We start from the raw sequence: 21319 nt of genomic DNA, 5'->3' as shown, positions 1-21319 counted from the left end.
TGATGGATTTAGGGCTCATTGGTCTACTCTCAACTGGGCCTTTCTGCTGTCTACTGCTCAAAGTAATGCACATTCTCTCAATGCAGTTGAAAATAGTCTGAGCAGACATCAGAAAGGGCACAGTGCTAAAGAGCAATCTCTGAAAAGCCCATCTGCACTGACCTGGTGATGTGGACTGGATTTTCCATGCAGTGGAAATGAACCAATATTTATTGATTTAATAAAATCCATAAGTTTAATTACATTGCTGATACCAAATAATCTATTTTTCTGCTAGATCTTGCTGAAACCAACTTCAATTTTTAACAGCTGTGAAAATCCAAAGAGGTGGCAGGCTCACAGCAGTGCTGGTTTCTCTCATCACATTACTCTTGTGGTCTTTTGCACAAACGACTGGGTGTCTCTTAGGTATTACTTTTTAATCATCTACCCTCATTACATGTAGCATTTGCTCCTTTTTCATTTTCCAGCACAAAGCCAGAAAGAAGGCAATTAAAAATCAATAATGGTGCAGTGCTTAGACACTCATTAAGTAGTCATTAGGTAGTCTGGAGACTCATTGTCTTTATAAGGGTTTGCTCTCCCTGAATCTCCACTCTGCAGTATTAGCTCAAAACAGCAGCAAGCGCTGATCGTGAATCCAGAGGGTTCCCGACTCTCCTGGCCCACCTGGGATGCAGCAAACCCTGGGAGCTCTTCCAGCAGCACCAGGGAGATGCTCAGGGCTGGGGCTGCTCTGCCTCCAGTCCCACTGTGCTACCTGGAAGTGATTCCTGTTGTCCTCAGGCAATAGAAGGATCATTTCAACACCCTTGCTTACACTTGCCCCCTCCCAGAAACACAGTCCCCAGCTGCCAAGACAGTTTGTAGGAGGGCATGCATGAGTAACTGGCAAAATTAGGCCTCTAGGGAGTCAGGAGCATTCACTGTCAGCCTCAGGAGCCAAGCTCCTGCCAAAAGAGCATTCAAAACAAGCAGGCTTCACTTTGAGGTGGGGAAAAAAACCAACTCACTGGCAGAGACAGGATAGCAAAAGTATGCCACTTATTGTCAGATGCCTAAAGGCATCAATAAAATAATGCTCACACTCAAAAACTGTCTTACAAAACAAGAGAAGCAGCCTGTCTGGATTTAAAGGATTGCCTCCGGACATTAAATAACAGCATCTATTCTATACACTCCAAGCACCTTGAGTTCACTTTGCTTTCTCTCCTTGAGGATTTGGGGAGGAAAGAGGACAAGACAAGACAACTGAGAGTTCAAGCTAGGAAGATTCCATGACAGTTCTATGGAGCATTTCCCCAGAACTCACTGAGAGCAGAGGGACAAAAGCCCAATGTATTATTTAAGATCACTCTGACACTACTGACCCTTTGTAGACACAGATCAATAGAGCAGCCTCAGCCAGAAAGAGACTTCCATATGAAAAACCTGAAATAGAACTCATATTAGAGATGCTGAGAGGAAATAACACAGCCCAAGGGAATATCTGCATGCCATGGTACAATAAGGCAGTTTTTGAGGGATCAGCAGATGGCAATGGAGAGAGGAGAGCAATTCACAGATTCCCAGCTTCTTCATAGCACTTAGTCACCTCTAGGGCATAAAGGTCTGCCACAGAATCACCTCACTGACAGTCCATCACACACACACACTTCCATGCACAGTCACAGAGTCGTATTTCATTAAATACTGGTTTTCTGTATTAAAATCCATTTCACAACACTGCATCCTCCTTCATGCCTTGCCTTACCCTGGTACCCACAAGCCACCACTGACTGCCTGGCCCGGCATCAGGAGGAGTGCTCACCTTGGCTGGCTTCCTGGTGCACTTTGCTACACGAGCTCAGGTTACTGCTCTGAACCATCTTCCCCTCACCTTCCTGCTGGAAATCCAGCTGGGAGGCCTAGGAGGTTGGGATTGCCTTGGAGCTGTTCTGTACAGTGCCTGGTGCAGTACCTGATCAAAACATTCAGGATTTTTCTGCTCAAGGTGCATTCAGCTGTGTATTTACCTGCTCATAAGCACTTTTTGGAGCAGCTGGCAGATATTTTGTTTATCAAGAGAGAAAAAATATTTTTGAAGGTTTGGTGACATGCTGTGTATCAGGATCTATACAGGCCCATATGTATATAAATATGTTTGTGTGTGCATGCCTAGATGTAGAGGGAGAAGACTGATGGATACACAGTTCATGAGAGAGTCACAACTCATTTCTCTGTGTAGGTTCAGGTACATAAAATATAACATTCTCAGGCTGCCCAAGAGACTGCAGCTTCTGAATGTTAAAATATATCAGTACATAGGACAGTTAACTAGTACAAAGCAATAATAATAATCTTCTCTTTCATTTGCCATTTTCCTTCAAAGGTATTTTTTCTTATTGTTTGCACACCACTGCCTTTGTACTTTGATTACAGCTACACATGTAATAATAAAAATTACAACAAAGCCAAGCCTATTTCATCTACAGGATGATAATCACAGTGTGTGTATTTCTGGCACATTGCAAAACATTGGAAATCCCTGGCCAGGTGTCATCAAGTGGAATGGAAAATATTTACCCAAGAGGTGTACTTTTAAACCAGCTGACTAAATGTCTGATTTCCTCAACTGCTCTTTCTGCTGGAAGTTTTCCTAGGACTTGTTTTCTGCTTTCTGACCTGATGGGGAAGTGACCAAGTGCACAGTGTGAGAATGCTGGAAGTCAGGGGGCTGTAGTTAACCATTCATGAGCAACTGAGGACTGAAACCTGTCTGCAGAGCTAACAGGGAAAATTATCTGTGAATACTAACTTCCCAGCTATGATGGCCATATTCCAACCCAGATAAAAGAAAACTGGACCCATAGTTCTATGGAACCAGAAGCATTTGCATGGTCTTTTCTTGCTGTGACCACTGACATCAAGGTTTCCTGCTAGGTTTTCATTCTTAATCTCATTTTAGATAATTCAGTGGCCTTCAAAAAGGCCATTCACTGTCCCTTTATTCCCCCAACCATAAAAAAGGTGACAAAAATAAGTAGGACTGGGTGTGGTAACTAAGTATATGAGGAGAAGGAGTAAGAGGAAGGAACTTACAACCCTCTTCATCCTATTTTCATCCCTCTGTGCCTGACCAGTCTGTACATAAATACATCTGCCTTTGCTGTTAACCAGCTCTTCTTATGTGCATATGTCCAGCACATCTGGATAGTCATTATCAAGGCAGTCATATTCCTGAACAGGAATAATCATCAACCAAATCAGCATCTGGAGACTGCATTTTCATCAGACTTCTGCTTACTACCAATAATCACATGCAGAAACCTTCTGCTGGACTTCTCCCTCCTGAAAAACAAGATTATTCAGTGGAGACAAGCGAAGGAGTTTTCAGGTTAGGTTGTGTTGTGTACAAATATTACAAACAAAATATCAAAGATAAATGTGCTTCCGTTCATATTGATCCTATTTCCAAACAAATCTCCTGTTTGAGTCTTTCTTCTTTTGCCCACTAAATCCCCTCTGATAACAGTGGTTGTACCTACAGGTCAGCCTGAGCTGACTTATACCACAGATGAAAGGTCAGCTTTTGCATTATCCATATGGCCATTTTGCTGTCTCCTACCCTTTTTTTCACCTGTGTATCTGCTTGATGCTCCATTGTTCTGGTTATGTGTGGAGCTGGAGATCCAGCAGCAGCCAGGGGTGAGGTCCTGCTGTGCCAGGTGCAGGTTTGTGATTTTGCTGGGAGAGCCTGGTCATCACAGGGCAACAGTCTCAAAGCCAGGTCCACGAGGGAGGAAGGATTTTCAGGCACTGGGAACCTCAATTTCATCTTGCAGAGAGGGAATTCTGATGCTGTCTAGAAATTATCCAGCAGAGCAATCACCTCTAAGAAAGGGTTTCCTTTTTGTTTGCTGTGAAAAATAGAATTGGTCGGCCTCCTAATCCAGCTGTCGACAAGAAACTGACAGTTATACTTCTTATCAGAAAACTCAGATGTTGTTTTTCCCTTTATAGTTCAAGCACCTATATACAGGTTTAAGACTTCAAAACATTAAAAAAATACTCACCCCTCTTCCTTTGTTTTCAATAACTCTTCATCAAGCAATTCATCTTGTAGCATTTTTAAGAGAATCAATAAAAAAGGCAGCAAGGTTGCCTCATGCTTGCAAAGCTTTTGGTACAAATATGTAGGTTAAATGGGACTTTTTATAAAGATTTATGCCTAGCAACTTAATGCCTTTACATTTATTTCCTCACATTTACTTCCAGCAGTTCTGTTGCTTTTTTATTACTGAAGATCTATGATATCAACAATCCTCCTCCTTCCTTTTAGATTTCTACTAATGACCACCAGCAATGGGATTTTGCAAGTTCAAACAGTAATGTAAAAATTTCTGTCAAATCCATGTGCTTTTACTACAGCTCAAAGGCAAAAATTTCCTGCTGTGTTTAATGTGTGTACTACATTGTGTATCACAATTGTACACTAATTGTGATGTGATTCATGTAAAAAATTCACAAAATGAAACAAAGTATGGTTTAAAACATACAAGCAGTAAACCTCCTGATCCTCACGTGCCTTGAAGGTCATTCCCTGCAGAGAGCAGAAAGCAACTAAATAAGTGCAAAAGGCATTGTGAGTTCTTTTCCCTGTGCAACAAATGAAACAAAATACTGCTCATCAGAGAGTAACCATTTCCCTGAAGTCAATCTGAGTGACTAAACCATGTTTTTCAGATTTTAAAGGTTTCCCTTTAATGATCATCTGAGTTCTTGACTGCCTTAAGGAGCCTGACCCATTCTTACCCAGGTATTTTTTCTTGTAAGCTGCATGGAAAAAAAGCTTGAAGAAGTCTTTGTCACTAATAAGAAAGGCATTGACTGCTTACAGAGGCTGTTTTTGAAGTTTTTGTGATAAATCACCTTGAATTGCAGCAGAGGCAAAAGAAGGAGTGAAGATTATCTTCCTCTGATATTCTCATTATTCTCATCGTGTCAGTTACTCATTGTTTGCTTTTGGACTTAAAAGTCCCTGCAACATCCTAGCACTCCTCCTGTATCCTGGACTTCAGCACTTCTGTTTTTAAATGGTCCTAATTTATGTGCAGAAAATATGGAATCAGGCACACCTACACAATATTGAGAAGGAAGGGGAGTGTAAGAAGTAACAGGAAAGAGACTGAAACATGACACACAATTATGTTTTCCTACCTCAGTGAACATCACAGTGGGCTTTAGTCTCTGGCATGTAACACTGTGTATTCTAAATAAAAGCTGAAGTTAGAAAAAGCTGAAACATACCAGAATCTCTTATTACTTGGAGCTGGAAGTACAGTGCCACATCATCTGTAGCTGGATGTGCCTTTTGCTTCCTCAGCTTATGCTGTTGCTAAAATAGATTTAGATGACTCTACTTGCCTTTTGCATTGTTCTTAACACAAGTCATAAAGATGGATCAGTAGCACTGCTTAATTGACCATCAATACTGGTATACTTCACTGTAAATAACTCAGGTCAAATAGAAATGTTTTTTTGATATTCTTATTATGAATATCTTCTAATTTATTTAGTACGGTCCCAAAGCCCTTTAAGACTTGGGACTGTACTAAATAAAAGACCTTATGGTGAAAAAGCAGGAAGCATAAGGCTTATCATAATGGCTCAATGCCTAAAATTCATTTGGTCTACAATTCATTTTAGATTCCTTTACCAATTGTAGGACTTTGTTAACCTTTAGTCTTTTACACAGATGGAGGAAGGAGCTCAAAATGCAGAATAAGGAAGGAAGAGGTAGAAGGAAAACATCAATTATATAATCAGAGCCTGATAGACAGTTGAAATCAGCAGGAGTGGGATGCATATGAAGAAGGGAGCATAAACACTAAGAAAGAATATTAACAGTAACAATGTGCAAGGCAGAAAAAAAATCAGTTTACTGTTCCATTTTTGAAGAATGAATTTAATCCAAAACTTTTTAGACAAGTACAGTGCATGACCAGACATACTTCTGCCATTATAAATATACACATCTATCTCTGTGCATGAGAGCATGCATATATGTATATAAATATGCACATACATAAGTATGTCCACAGTTCCTTTGAAGCTCAGATTAAATGCAGACTTTTTGAACAATCAATAATAACAAGACAATTAGGGGCTGAGTGGCCATACATATACAAATAAGTTTAAGATTAAATCTGCCAAATTACAAAAATTATAGGCATAAGTATAACAAGGATGAGTTAGCACAAAAATCAACAGCAGCTGGAGTCTAATCCTGCATCATTCCATCAATGGCAGCTTTGCCAGTGATGCTCTGATTGCAGGACTGGCATCCAGCCACAGCCCAGAACACCCTTCCTTTGCTTTAAGTGGCAGAAGAAGGGGACACAGGTGACTGTGAATCCTCTCTCCACTGTCACAAACATTTGTTCTTCTTCCTGCCCCTTAAATTGGTGCCATATTTACCCACATCTCACTGCATTCTGGACTCTCAAATGGAGCTCACCCACATGCTTAGGTACTACATTACCCTCTGCTGTGTCCTCCAAATACCTCCTGGTGGAAATCTTTAAAATCAGAGGGGTTTGGAAAAGCTGCAAAAGGCAGGCCTCAAAGACAGCAGAACTGCAATTACAGCTAAGCAGTAGCCATAAGATTGGTCAGCAGCAAAATTAGATTAGAAGTAGAAAAGTAAGGACAAATAGAACAATGGCCTGTGTATTAATGCTTGTCTAGAATAACTCCCTAAGCTACAGAAAAGTATATCTAGCCAGACGTTATAAAGTTCTAAGCTTAATAATAGAGCTCTGTGCATTGTGTTTTAAGGTTTACAAGCAAGTATTGTATTCTAAATAAGCAAGCATTGTTTTAACTGAAGGTACGTGTGCTTATAGTGGTTGGATAGAACTACTGTCAATATGCTTTTGCTTTGTTTGATTGGTTAAAAAACTTATAAAGTAAGTTGTAACATTAAGTTCTTTGTCTGCTGCCGGAGATGTGAGCTGCAGGCATCTTCCCATAGTCATAACCACGTAATGAGACTGATGCTGGAAAACAAAACAGCTTGAGATGGGTTCCTTAGCAGTCCCATCCTGTTGGTGATTTGTCCCCCAGCTGGCAATATTCCTGTACTTGCCTGCTGGCCTGAAGGAGGCCCCTTCCCCCTGGTGCCATTCCCAGCTGTTGCAGACACACTGTTACAGCTGGAGATGTGGCTCTAAAGCCTGGAGCTGCTCCTCGAAGTACAGCAGCTGATCCACTTCGAAGCAATCACTTGCTCTGGAAACCAGTTTCTCCAGACAGCTCCTGAGCTCCTCCTCGCTGGCATTGTGCTGTCTCGCTTGCTTGAGGCAGCTGTACACTGCCTCAAATGCCTCCACTCCCAGCTTCCCAATGGCAGATCTGGGGAGAAATATTATACAAAAGGTCAAGTAAAAGGTAATTCATCTTATACAGCAACACAAACATTAACTAGTGCAGATTCCTTCTAAATGTTGTAGGTTTGATTAAGCACCTTGTTTACCTGACAGGAAAAGGAACTAAAGTTTCCTGGTGAATTTCTCCATGGTTAGTTGCTATACAGAGCCCAAGAACAAAAGCCTGGCCATAGGAAAGTCATGGGAAGCATGGCCATCTTCATTGTTACAATCCAAAAATCCTCTTCCTGCTGACTCTGACAGACTCTTTTATCTACAACAAGTCTGGTAAATGCACATGTATTACTGCCTCCGGATTTCATCAAAATCCAAAGGAGCAACCCAGTCAGCTGAACACCAGTGGCATTTTATGTGAGGACACTTTGTTATTCATTGCTTTATTTTAGCTTCTATCAAATACAAGAAAACCATTGTACAAGCTCAGTATGATCTAACTTGACACTTTTTGCTTTTCTACAGTGCTCTCCTTTTATCAGAACACAAATCTGTAACTCAGCGACAAAACACACACAGCATCTTAATACTGATTTATAAAAAAGAACCATTTGAAAACTGCAAGACAATGAACAGCATTTCTTCCTCCTAAAGGAAAAACATCTTTCAGTTCATGTGTCACAGGTAACATTGAATTTTTCACTCAGTGATGGCTTCGTATTTTGATGAAAATACCAGGGTAATTTTCCTTCAGCGTTTCAGAGACTATCTGCCTGCTCTTCATGCTTCTGACAAAGGATTTGGTTTTTTTCACTATACCTTTACATGTAAGAGCAGTTGAGAGTTTTTTGTCTTTTAGACAAAAAGGAGGTACTTGGAGGGCAACCATTTGATATGCAGGAGGCTCCCCAGCCAGTGCCTGAGGCAGCAGGAGCTGGGACAGCTTGTGGCTGTACCAAGGATGATCCCTACAGGGACAGAGAAGGGGATCACAGATGTCTCCTGGTGCCAGCATTAAGGCTTAGAACTTCAGTAAATGTGCACGTAGGGAGCAGGAACACTTCCCATAGTATTTAAATAGTTAAACCTACCTCCCAACAACAACTTCACAAACTGCAGTTGTAGATTTTCCTGGTTTTGTACTGATTATTTTGTTACATGTTTAACACCAGGGCAAGGTCAACTCTTCTTACACAATAGCATAATCAGCCTAATTGTATAGTTGCTTTTTATCAGTGGTCACCCTGTTATTGCTGAGGAACAACATCATCATAATAAAACGTCAGCCAGTAAGAGTTCCATATAATGTGAGTTCCTCAATTCTTAGGAAAACATTGCAAAGAATTCTACTTTATTGCTTCTCAAACTTCTTCCATCTCACTTGCTCTTTGTTTTTCTAGCACATTGATAATGCCCAGGTGTGATCCTCCTTTGGCTTCAGGTCACCCCTCTGCTGGCTCCAGACACAGAGGCAGATCAGGAACCTGGGGCAGAAAGCCAAGACCCAGGATCAGAACGCAAAGGGCAAAGCTGGAATCTCTACAGGTCTAGACCTGATTCAGTTCTGCTTGCTAGAACTAGAAATTAATGTTGTTCAGGAGAAAATAAAAACTGTTGGAAATAATTAATTCTCAGACACTGGAAACCTAGGGATTGGATTACCACTGAAAGGTAAATGGAGATTTGTTTGACAAACAATGTACATTTCTTCACAAAACATTATCAAAAATATCACTATTTCTCCCCAACAGTTAAAAATCAATACATGAAAAGCCACCCTGATATTACTGCTACCTTCTCGGTGCCTTTATTGACTCCTCTCTCCCTCTCAGACAATTACGTTCAATTTTTGGGTAGTTCTGTCTATTTAAAGATGAAAAATTAAGCAAATATATACCTTGGGAGTATTGCTTCTGCTAATAAATGTGACCTGCAGACTTGAGTCTTCTCTGTTCAGCTTGGCAGAGCATGCAAATCAGCCAATGTGTGCAATAGCTGATACAATAGAATTAAGGGGAAAATGTTCATAGGCTGAAAATTAGAGGGTAGGTAACAAAAATTATAACCTGCTTTTACAAAAGAAGACATCAGGCTCTGTTTGGACTTGAGAGCTGCATTTATTTGGCTCTACTACCACATCATGCATCACAGAGGCAGAAGCGTGAGATCTCAGAGAGTAAATGTCAGAGAGGTGTCACCGAGTGAATCTATGATCCTGATGGAGGGAGAGGGGAAAGCACTTCCTGGAAAGGGGGTTTGTCCATCATGGCCCTGACCCTGTGCTAGGGGATATTTGTCCATCCACATAAAATCCTAGAGAGGCACAGTTGCAGATTGCTATTTCACATGAAATATGGGATACCTGCACTAATGTTTTAAAAAGAATTAAAGCCTTACCACCAAATGTGCTGTAAGAACAAGTGCAGAACTCCCATTTACAGCCACATTTGGCCATCCATGTTTTCTGATTTACTGGCATTTACTCTCCTCATGCTATCCTATAGCTCAGTCACCTACAAACTCACTATGAGTCATCATCTCTTTTTCAGCCAAGGCGACACAAGCAAAGGGGATACCTGACATCTGGGATTTCATTACTGTGAAAAATTATGGGCCAGGCCTCCTTCCCACACGGGCCTAAATTGTTTTTCAGTGTGCTAAAATATAAGGAATTACATCGGGCTCCACCAATCAAGGGTCTGGCTTCAGATAATACTCAGTAATGTACTTAAATATCTTCTCTCAGATGTCTTAGATGGAGGGATTCATTGAGCTCAACTTGCCTCACTCCTGGCTCCAGAGAGTGGTCCCAATGCTCTAGGCAGAGGAGACACAGGGCTTAGACACATCCTGTGACCACCAAGCCACTGGCTGCACAGCAGATATTGCCAGTCTGGGGACATTGCCATCCACGTAAGCTGTGGCCTGAAAAAAAATGACTCTTGTTGCCAGCTCTTGTGCAGCAAAGAACACATGCCTGAGAAAATCACCTGCAACAAGACCCAAAGGCCATATTGATATTTGATTTGTGGATAATGATGGAGTGTGGACATAAAATAGAGACTTGGTTTTATCAAGGATAAGGCACTTCTGAGTATGCAAGATGTAGTAAAGAATATCAGAAAAATCACAGGCACTGCTGGAGTTAGAGGGGAGCTAAATAGGAGCCTTGAGAACTGCAATTTTTAGACACAGGGTGTCTAAAACCATTCCAAGTTATTTAGTGGATCTGAATTTATCAGGCTATCTGGTGATTTGCAGATGATTTTCTATGCATCAGTGCAAAATTACTAAAATTTGACAATATAATAATGTTGTGTTCTCAGCTGGCTGAGGAAGTTGTAAATCTTCCCCTAGGTGAACAAAGAATTCTCTGTTATTTCGCTGGTCTCCATTTTTACTATTCTGGTGCTAGCTACATATTAACAGCTCCTTTCTGGCTCGGAGATCAATTACAATAGACCCACCTTTATGCCACACTGACAAAAGCCACAAAACAAGATTAATGCTGAAGCTGTGCTCCTCCTTGGGCATTAGCAGCCAGGTTAATATCTCTCAACAGCTTGTCATGACCTGCCTTGAAGGATAACTATGACACAAATCAGCAGCTAAGAGGTTTTTCAGCTTCTCACTTCCCAGTGTCATTTAGCATGATGGCAGCAATCGTTTAAAGCCATCCTGGTCTCAGTGGTGCCTGCAGGGAGCTGCGTGTGTTCTGTGCAAGGAGAGGCTCTGCACAAGCCACTACTGAACACACCAGAGTAGTAACACCATGAAAGTCCCTCCAGATCAGGCATCAGCACCTCTGCCATAACAGGCAACAAACACACTGCTCCTAAGACAAACACAGAAAATTCAGTTATTTCAAAATACCAGTTACTCATGCCTACATCAAAGCAAACCTCAATAAAGGAACTTTTTGGACATGGAATACCCATTCCACTGAGCATTAATTTATCCTTTTGAATGCAGCCAGGCCACCTGCATCCACCACCAAAGAGCACATTGTAAAGTAGAGAACAAATGTGTGTTGATTTTGGCTCATGGGGCATAAAGGCAAGTGCAGGGATCTTTGAAAGAATAATTTCAGTAGATGCTTCTAAATTCTGTTCTTCCTAACTCAAGGAGCTAACCCCATGGGGTCCAGCAGTATTACTTAGGATTCTCATGAACACATCGAAAAATTATTTGTTCCTGAATTAATGCTATTTCCAAGCATCAATTTATTAACCCCATATTTCTCTTTAAAACAGTACAACCATGCCACTTAGCAGCTAACCACCAGTGATATGAATCTCAGCAAAAAAGATAGTGACATTTATCTCCTGAGATGACTGTAGAAGATTCAGGAAATTACATACCCTTAGTCTCATACAAAATATTGTTTTCTAACTGTACCAGAAAATCTTAAGATACCTGCTACAGAATCTCATTGTTCAGTAAACAAACAGGTTTATCTCAGTTAGAACACAAAGCATCTCTGTCCTCTCGGGTTATCTTTCTGTCATTTAGTTTGCTGGCATTACTGACTATGAATGATTAAAACTTTGACACTTGAAAGAAATGGCTCTGGGTTCAAACCTTCATTTTCAGCATTACTTCTCTGTTGCTGTTTAAAGACCCCTTGAGATCTGCTAGAAGGGCATAATAAGCTCCATGATCCAGGTTTTAGGAACTTATTTATAAAGGTAGGGCAACTCTTTTCTAGTTCTGAGAGCTATTCAATCTTGGGAATGGGAAAAAAATAGCTAAGTCTAAGAAAAGGTCTTATAAAAAAATAAAAAAGGCAATGGAAATTATTATTATATAAAATCTTGTAAGAAAAAAAAAACAAATTACTAATATTAGCCCCCACCTTCACCTTCAAGCCTCAATGGACTTCGACTATTCTCATATTACTGCTGAATGAAAATTTCTTCACTTGAAAACACAGTGATAATTTTCCTAATTCATCCTTAATTAATTTGTAATTCCTGAATTAAAGCACCTTAATTTGATTGCAAACAAAACTCTCTCATGCCCTACTTCAAAGACCTGCAAAACCTAAAGCATATTTAAGACATGTTTTCCCATGAGTTGAGAAGGATCTTATTATTAAAACATGTAGACATACAGGTGAAGAAATATCAAGCATAATATTCTCCATGCACCTCATATTCAGAGATAAATGAATTTATATAATAGGAATTGAAGCTGACATCTGCTCTTGGAAGAAGCGTTAATTAGAATTTAGAGCTGCTAGTTGAATTCTAGCTACTATGAATTTAGAAAATGCTTTATCACAAGAGAAAATGTGTTTCTATTCATTTTTCCCACAGAAGGGAAAAAATTACAACAAAACAGTAATTTAAATCAAACCTGAACACTGCAATTGTAAACTCTTCCTCTATTAAGAAATTTACTACCAATATTAAAAACAAGAGCAGAAATATATTTGCTTCTATGGAGCTTTTCTTCATGAGGTAGGGTGATTACACTGCTTCACTGTGGCCGTGAAGAATTATCTGAAACACACTTCCCTGAGCTTTATGCACAGTCTGAGATTTCCTAGGCTTTCTATAATTATTTTAAACAACATTCTGATTTTTAACAGTGCCATGTCATTCAAAGAATCTTTGAAAAGTCATCAGTTTAATTCCTTCAGCATCACTGATCAAGATCAAGAAGGAATTCCTGGCACACTTAACACATACCTGATGCTATTTGCTTTGTTTATCAATGCATTTGTTTTAGACAGGTGTCTCTGAAGAGCAGCACAATACTCAACTATTTCTTGAATGAGGGCATGTGAGGATAGAGTAGTTATCTCTGAAAACTAAATAATTATATGTAGATCTTATAAGAATTTAAGAATATAACTGCATTCTCCTTTGTTCAGCTGTGTGGTAATACAGAGTTAATGCTGATTTCCTTTTACATGGCTTAATACTTAATACTGTGTCAGGGGGTCTCTCCTGATATAGGATTTCATACCAAAATGAAAGTTTTAAAACCAACCATTTACCTCTTAGAGAAAGGAAAAGGTACTTATGCATTTTCATGAAACAATCAGAATTCTAACTATTACTATATATATTTTTTCTCAATTCAAGCACTGTCTTTAGCCATATTCTATGAAATGTTACTACATAAAACAATGCATTTCTGAGTTAGCAATAAGTCAGTCTCATTAAAAGGTTTGTCAATGCTTCAGAGGTGCTTCAATGGAGAGATTAATGAAATCAGTTGGTATGGAGATAGATGATTCTTTATAGAAATATCACAAACATCACAGAATTTCCAGCTGGGCTTGAGCACTGTATAGCCACAGAGGGAGGTGAAGCAGCATTCAAGCTCTGAGCTATGCTAAACACCCATACAAGGTTACAGTAAAAGTAAAAATACTCTTAAACAATCCAATCAAAAAGACATTTTAAAAGCTAAAAAAACTCTAACCGCTGTGGAATGTGAAGTGTCCAATTATGGCAAATATTTCAGTGTATATATACATTAAAAATAGACACTAACATATACACAAAAAGACTCCCAAACTCATTTGCAAACGGTTTTTCAAACATCAACCATTTGGGCTTAGTTCACATCTATATCTTTCCAATGGGAGATTAAAAGTCCACAACTTCTTTCAGGTCTCTTCACATCTGTAGCTCTTTAAAAAGTTCCTAGCATAAAACAGGACTAAGGCAAATTCACATTTTGGCAGAGCCATAAAATTCCCTAATTACACCATTATAGAGAGAAAGAAAGAAAAGGAATTACCAACTATGGACAGTAGATTTACGATTTTCAGAAAGGCCTAGAAAGATTTACATATTCAGTTTCTTCTGGGTCTGCATGAAAATAAAGTTTGACATCTTTAAATGCCAAAACAGCTTCACAGAGCTGTTTAGGCATTTAAAGATGGAGATAGAAGTCCAGTACCTAATTTTTTCCCTACAAAGCAAACATTTAATATCTTTCAAAAGAGAGCTCTGGCCATTCCTGCATCAAACCTCTTGGAAAATTCCCTGCCTACATTTCTCTCAAGCAAACTTCCCACGGTTGTAATGCTACTTCTAGTAAATGCTGTCAAAATTATTCGAGTGGTTCCATATTGAAAACAGACTATATAATTAATGCTGTGTGCAAGCATTTCTGCATTTGCAAACTATTGACAAAATCAAGGTGCTGGAAATCTGAACAGCTCAATCTATGCATTATGTATGCTCAGCACAAGAAACTAGGCAAGCTACGCTTTGTGTGCAAAACAAAAAGAAGTATAATGCTCTGAATGTTTTGAATGTTTGGGGCCACTTGACATTTACAAATGAATAAGCCTATACTTAAAATTTTAGTTGTTTTGCTACTGAAATGCAATTTTCAAAGTGAATAGAGACTCTAGTGCTGAAGCAATCGTAGCGTTAATGTCCACTTTAAAAAAAAAGTCCTTAAAAATTCAGAATAACAGAATGATTCATGGATCTATGACATACAGTTCAACAGAGAAGCTGAAAAAAAATCTGTTTTCTTTACATATCTAAGCAAATTCACAAAATATTACACATTGTTATGACCTGAGGAAATAGTAATGTGAGGTTATAGTGATTCAATTAATGTGAAAAACGGGCAAAAGATGAGAGTCCCAAAAAATGCATCAAACTTTAATTGTGCCCCAATACTCACTCACTCTAACTACCAAGTTTGTTTCCACTATTCATTTCAAAGTGCACCCTAACAAATGGAAAGCTGCTGAGAACTGCTGGAACCATGGTGTTGGCAGGTGGCAGGCTCTTCCCATCCCATGCAGGATGGAGAGGAGCAGTGTAGGAGACAAAGTGCCAACAGGAGAAGCAGCCCATTTTTGTCATGGAAAGGGGAGGACAGAGGGAAGAAGCTGAAGGAAGACCATGGGAAATGCCTGAGGAATTAGACCATCAGCTCTAACTTCAGCCTTGAGGCGTTCCTGCTGTTCCTCCTACACTTCTGGGCAGCAGACACTGTCTCACTCACCTTCATTTCTTCTTTGGCAGGAGAAGCGCAGGATTTGCCCATTCCCACTTTCTCTTTCAGTCATTGCCTTGGGACAGCAATGACTCCTGAGCCAGGAGCACCCACTCACTTCTCTCTGACAGAAGCCAAGAACCAATATCCCAGCTCGGCCACACACAGGCAGGGTTCAATCTTTCAGTGTTCCTGCTGAGTTCACTATACTCTCACTTGCTTGTAAAGCCAACTGCAAACCCAAAATACTTTCTTCAAATTTGGGTCTGGAAAGTATTGAAAAGTATAAATGGTGCAATTATCTTAAAATAGATTTTCAGTAAAAGAAAGAGAAACTCATGGACTAAGATGTTTAAATTTTTTCCATAATGAACCCAATAGATTTATTTGAGCCTAGCCTTTAAAAATGAGGTGTGAGAAACTGTGACAAGGAAAATGGATATGTAAATAAAATTTTGGCTTAGCCCATGAGATGCAGAAAACTATAGTCATGCTGTAAGATGCCTTAGGATCACCAGACAGAAATTTTTACCTGAAAATGGAGTTGGACAGAACACTGGTGTGTGTAAGAGGAAATTCAATGCTCAAAAACATTTCATGAGCAATATCTTCAAGAGTGCTCTATTCACCTGCAAGAAAGTGGTAGCTCAGACAGTGTCAATAAATTTCCTCACCAAATATGTCTTTTGTCTGTGAGAAGACATTCCTCAAGCTTGTTTACATCATGATACCATCAACATGACAGTCAATGACAATCAAAAGGTCACTGATAAGTTCTTATATCAAAATCTTAAAAAACAATTAGCTTTTCTGTATTTGTTGCTTTTGTCTTCACTAAAGCTGCCCTCAATGACATAAATAACAAAACCAGTTTCAGTTGCCTCAGAAAGGTCCACTCTGTATAAATTGAAATACTACATCAAGTAAACACTTTCTTTACTGTAATTTTTTTTTAATTGCACCAATAAATGTGCAAAAAGCCTTCTGTACTTCTAGCATTTTAGGACTACTTATCTCAAAGAACATCCAGTGCCTACTGAATGACCTCAAAATGACCTTTATTTCTGAATTTTTAAGATAAACAATGCATTTGATGGCAGCATCACAAGCGCAAGAAGCATATATACATACTGCTCATGAGTCTAAACGAACAATGCTATGAACATTCACAGGAGCAGAATAAAAATATCACCCAATGCTTTTTCTTCATGACTTCTGAAAGACTGCTTTACTTACACTCAGCAGGGGATGATGAAGTCTTTTTCCTGATCGTGGTACGCTGCTGTGCATAACACTTTGGGGACTGACTAAGAGGTGCACACTGCTGGGCTAAAGGATTTTAATTTACTTAAAATTTGGGCCATAAAAGCCTTTTCCTTCTACTGCCATACATTTTATTGAATTCTAAAGTGCATATTAAAGTTCGTGGCTATTAAAATGACTCATTGTAAATATTCATGGATATCTCCACAAAGGAGCACAAAACAATCTGAACCAAATTTTTTGTATTGACCTCGGGGGGCAAAAAAATTAATAGGTGCTACTGCAATTTAATCTGACAGGGGAAAAATGCTTTGGCTTGAGGAATTGCTTCTGAAGAACAGTGTTGTTCTCTTCTGAGGTGCACAGTTGGAAAGTCTCTGCGGGGGAACATCAGTGGAACAGTCTGAGAAGTTTGTCTTTAAGGACCTCTCCATGAAGATAACTTGGCTCTGGATAGCATGTGGCAGTAACTCTTCCCAGACTCGGCATGCACCAAGTTACCTCATGCCAACAAAGATGGGAACCACCTCGAGATTTTGATGGTGGCCAGGACAGAAGATACCAGGAAATGGCTCCTCCCATTTCCTGCATTCAACATGATTCCTCAGTTTCAAAACCCAATACAAGGAATAAGAGTCTCACAGTCCAATTTCTGTATTTGGTTGAATTGTCACTGCTGGGAGACCAGGCTGGGAAGGAGCATAACAATAACCTTGAGCTAGTTCAAAAAGTGAAGATTTCTTATCAGCACTGCAGATCCCAATATCCAAATGCTTAGCACTGAAGTGGAAATTTTTGTGGAGACAATTAATTCTGCTTGAAAGGTAAAGTTAAACCTCTGCTCTTATAAACTTCATAATGAATTCTGATACTAAATATAATAAAGTAGAAATTGTTGTCACTGGAGTTGGTGATTTTATCATGACTTTTCCTGAGAGGACAGCAATTTACATTGATGCTGGATGCTATCAGCTGGGACAGACAGTGCAATGGTAATTGGAAAGAAAAAGTCAGGGGAAATATTTAGGGGTTGTAGTGATAAAAAAGCCATTTCATTTCACTTAAAATAAGAGGAGACCAAGCACTCCTACCTATCACCTTCAAGAATATCAGTGGCTTCCTTCTATATTCCCATAAAGATTTTTAGCACACCTTTGCTCTCACATGAGGATCTTTGCCAAGTCCACCATAAGAATACAGTGGGAATCTCCTAAATTGATGCTCTGATACACAGCAAGTCAAAGAAGGCATTTAGTGAGTCATGCTGCAGTAACTCAAGCAATAAGCACATAATATCTTGTCAAGTGACTGCCTTGCTACAGCAGTTTGCTAGCCAGCATTATTCATGTGTCAATTGGAAATGGCTAAAAGGTGTTTTCACTGTTAAACCCTGTGTTATTTTAGATTAATTAACCATTTTATCAGAGTTACCAACACTTTCTGCCAGTAACATCATCTGTAATGCATGGGCACAAAGTTTCTTCATGAGCAGCTCATGACATAGGAGTCTCTCTCATCAGAACCTATTGTTCCTAACATCTGGAAATGGTACAAATCCCAATCCTTCATAGTCCTCTTTCTAGAGTGACTTGACACCCAAACAGATTTCATTGCATCTCCACATTATTGCCCCTGCTCTGCTCTCCTCTTTCCTTTTAGGAACTCCAGCTACTCAGTTTGTCTCAGTAAGACAAGGCCCCCACATTGTTTCCTTCATCAGAAGCTGGCATCTGGAAGACCTCTCCTCCAAAATTCTGCACCTATCCAAATAAAACTGAATAGCACAAGTCTAAATTATATTAGCCTCACTTATGAGGCACTGTTACGTGAATGACATTCAAAAACCACATCATATGAAGTTTGCTGAAGGATGAGCAGAGAAGCTGTGGCTTTATGTACTGATTTATAGCCAGATGTGCTTCCTTCTCACCACTGAAAACCCCACTGTGCCCTGTGTGTAGACTGGCCATGGGTCAGAGTTTGCAGGGATCTCCTTGACTATGCACATGCTGGGTACTATGCTCATTGACTTGTTCCTTAACACTTAACAAGCAGTTAAGTCCTTTCTGACCTTTACATATTCAGAGAATGAAAAAGTCATGCTATGTTTTGGAGAAAGGACAATAATGTGAGTCACAACAAACCATGAAAACCATGAAACATTACTAGAAAAAGGGAATTTGAAATAAGTGATCTAAACATACTTCAGCCCTAAAACCAATGACCACAAGGTCCAAATATTTTAATTTCTATCCAGAAACCATGAGAACACCAGGTGAAATCTCTAAGTTCAGTAGGCATTTTGACAAAAAATCTCACCTTGTAAGTAGCTGGGACAACATTATGCAGTAATTTCCAAGTAGTTTCCATGAAAAAAGAATGGAAAGCAGTACAAATGGAAGGCTGTGAGATCTTGGACTGATTGCACAGTAAGTGCTAAGCCATGAAGTGAAACCTCAGGAGCTGCTGAATCTTGAAATACTATAAAACTAAACAACTTCTATCAGGAGTAAATGTGATTGGTATTTTCCTGTAGTACATGGTGATTTGTTTTAAACAGTGATTGCTATCAATTCTGCTGGAATTGTACTCATTTTCTTCAGAGAGCTCACTTAAATAACTCTTAGCATCTACTGTTTGAACTTATTTGTATTCCAATAACATCCACCACATTATTGCCACTGTCCACCTACACAGGAGAAAAAATTGCCCTTTTTTAAAGAGTTTATATTCTGAGAGCAGTTGAATCTTGCAACATTGCAAGGAATATTTGATCTCAGAAATAATACACATCACTATGATTATCAGACCAGCACCTAAAAGAGGATGCAATCAATCTTGGAAGGCCAGAAATTACTGAGTCAAGATAAAGGCTCAAGATACATTAACCAGTACATTCTAGAAAGGAAGTGCAGATCTTCATTTTATTAAGACACTGAAACCTTTATAAATAAAGCTGGGATTTCAGCAATGCTGAAAATGAGTAGACAATGAGTTTCAAAGGGAACTGTCCATGTACTGCCCGCTGTCTCATTTGAAAATACCAGCCAACAGCAGCAATTTTGTTTGGTTTAGAATCACCATGGGGAACAAACCCACTTACTTTTCATTCCAGGCAAAAATGAATTGCAGTTGAGGGAGCAAACATGGTGGTAATGTGTACATTTGCAGGTGATTTGTGGGCATGGGCTGTGCTAATAAAGAAAGTGAAATTCAGAATGACACTGACAGCAGGGAAGGCAACTGGATCCTGGAAGGATGTCAGTGATTGTGCAGCTTACAAGAAAACAATCAGAAGTGAGGGTCAGTTTTCATCCTCTCTGGAGGCAAGCAGGCAAGTCTTTGAACATCTTACCATCCATTTCTTTTTGTTGTTGGGATTTTTGGGTTTTATTTGCTGTGCTTTGCAGTTTTCCAAATCCATATTCCTTGCCTGCACATTGGTAACACGTAAATTTGCTACTTACTCCCTCATGCGTTTCAGCTTGGTCTCAGCCATTGTGCTGTTGAGAGCTCTGAATCCCTGGGGCTCCCCTGGAGACACTCTGGTGACAGTCCTCGAGCCTACAAATCAATGCACAGACACACAACCTTATTCACCTTCATCCCCCGAGCTCTATTGCAGAATCAAGGGCGGTCAGAAGGAGGAAGACTATTCCTGTTTCTCACAAGGCAGTGCCACATTAATTAAAGATGAATTAGATTATTAAATGTACATTAAGGGCAACTCCTTCCTGAGGGACAAGGCACCAGAACTGTAATAACAAGGAATACACAAGGAATTACAACAGAAAGGACAATCACTTCAGGAAGTTCTGGGATGAATAAATATCCAAAAAAATTATATTTGTTTAGACAATATGCATTTTCTTCCACTGTTTTTTACTTATCTTTAAGAGTAAGAACATTCTTCCTAACAGGCAGGTCTCTCCTTGAGCTTGATCATTGCTGTAAACTGGAAATATTTCTCTTAAGACATCAGTTTCTCCTTCAGATACAGGTATTCCTTTTATGTATTAAAATATATATAAACATTCCTGTATTTGTAAATACATACGTATGTGTAAGAGATATATACATGCATAAACACACATGCCCACTCTTTCTGTTTGCAGGCCTTGTGAGCTGTTGCAATATTTCAGGACCTAGGGCTCACGTACCACTGAGGCACTTGTGCACAGGAACACAGAAGTGCTGAATCACAGAGGACTGTCAGGGTTATCAGCTCAAATATGCTGCAATTTCATGTAGTCATCCCATCATACAAGTCTGTGGTTTTCCTAAGAAATTTATGTACTTTTTGCCCTGACTGCTCCCATTGAAAGACAATTTCAAAGCCTCACTGGGAGCTAGTGGCTAAAATCTATTTCCAGATAAAATTTCTTTGTCAAGCAGTTCATGCTCATTTTCCTCCTGTGCCAGTCCTTTCCCTTGGCTTATGCAGTTATTTCCTTCCCTTTTGCATACTCCTTTCATGTCACTGTCATATTTTCTGAAAAATCCCTTTGCCATGATTTCTTCTCCTGGGAAGCTGAGAAGCCTCAGAGAAAAATGGAAACCATAATTATCTGGTGGCTTCTCCTGTGTTTTGCTGCTTTGGAATGTGGTTTGGAGATTGTTTATCCAACATGTGACTTGTTTTGACTTAATGACTAATCACCATCTGGCTGTGTCGGGACTCTGGAGGAGGTCACGAGTTTTTAATTAGCATCTTG

At 39.5% G+C, this 21319-nt stretch overlaps 1 protein-coding gene across 3 annotated transcripts in view; it reads right to left on the bottom strand.

The window, feature by feature from the left end:
- Positions 1 to 5949: 5949 nt before the first annotated feature.
- The window catches only part of NEK11 (NIMA related kinase 11), an 82309-nt gene continuing 66939 nt past the window's right edge, over positions 5950 to 21319 (bottom strand). For all 3 annotated transcript variants that reach the window (XM_058039761.1, XM_058039777.1, XM_058039769.1), the window contains 2 exons: positions 20072 to 20168; positions 5950 to 7395 (listed from right to left, as the gene is read on the bottom strand). In XM_058039761.1, the coding sequence (XP_057895744.1) occupies positions 7191 to 7395; positions 20072 to 20168 (302 nt within the window). In that variant the 3' untranslated portion in view covers positions 5950 to 7190. The remainder of the gene's footprint in view (positions 7396 to 20071; positions 20169 to 21319) is intronic.

The sequence above is a fragment of the Melospiza georgiana genome, chromosome 1, assembly GCF_028018845.1.
Source record: "Melospiza georgiana isolate bMelGeo1 chromosome 1, bMelGeo1.pri, whole genome shotgun sequence".
NCBI classification, from domain to species: domain Eukaryota; kingdom Metazoa; phylum Chordata; class Aves; order Passeriformes; family Passerellidae; genus Melospiza; species Melospiza georgiana.
Note: the sequence above shows the minus strand (reverse complement) of the source record. Positions and strands in the feature narration are given on the sequence as shown.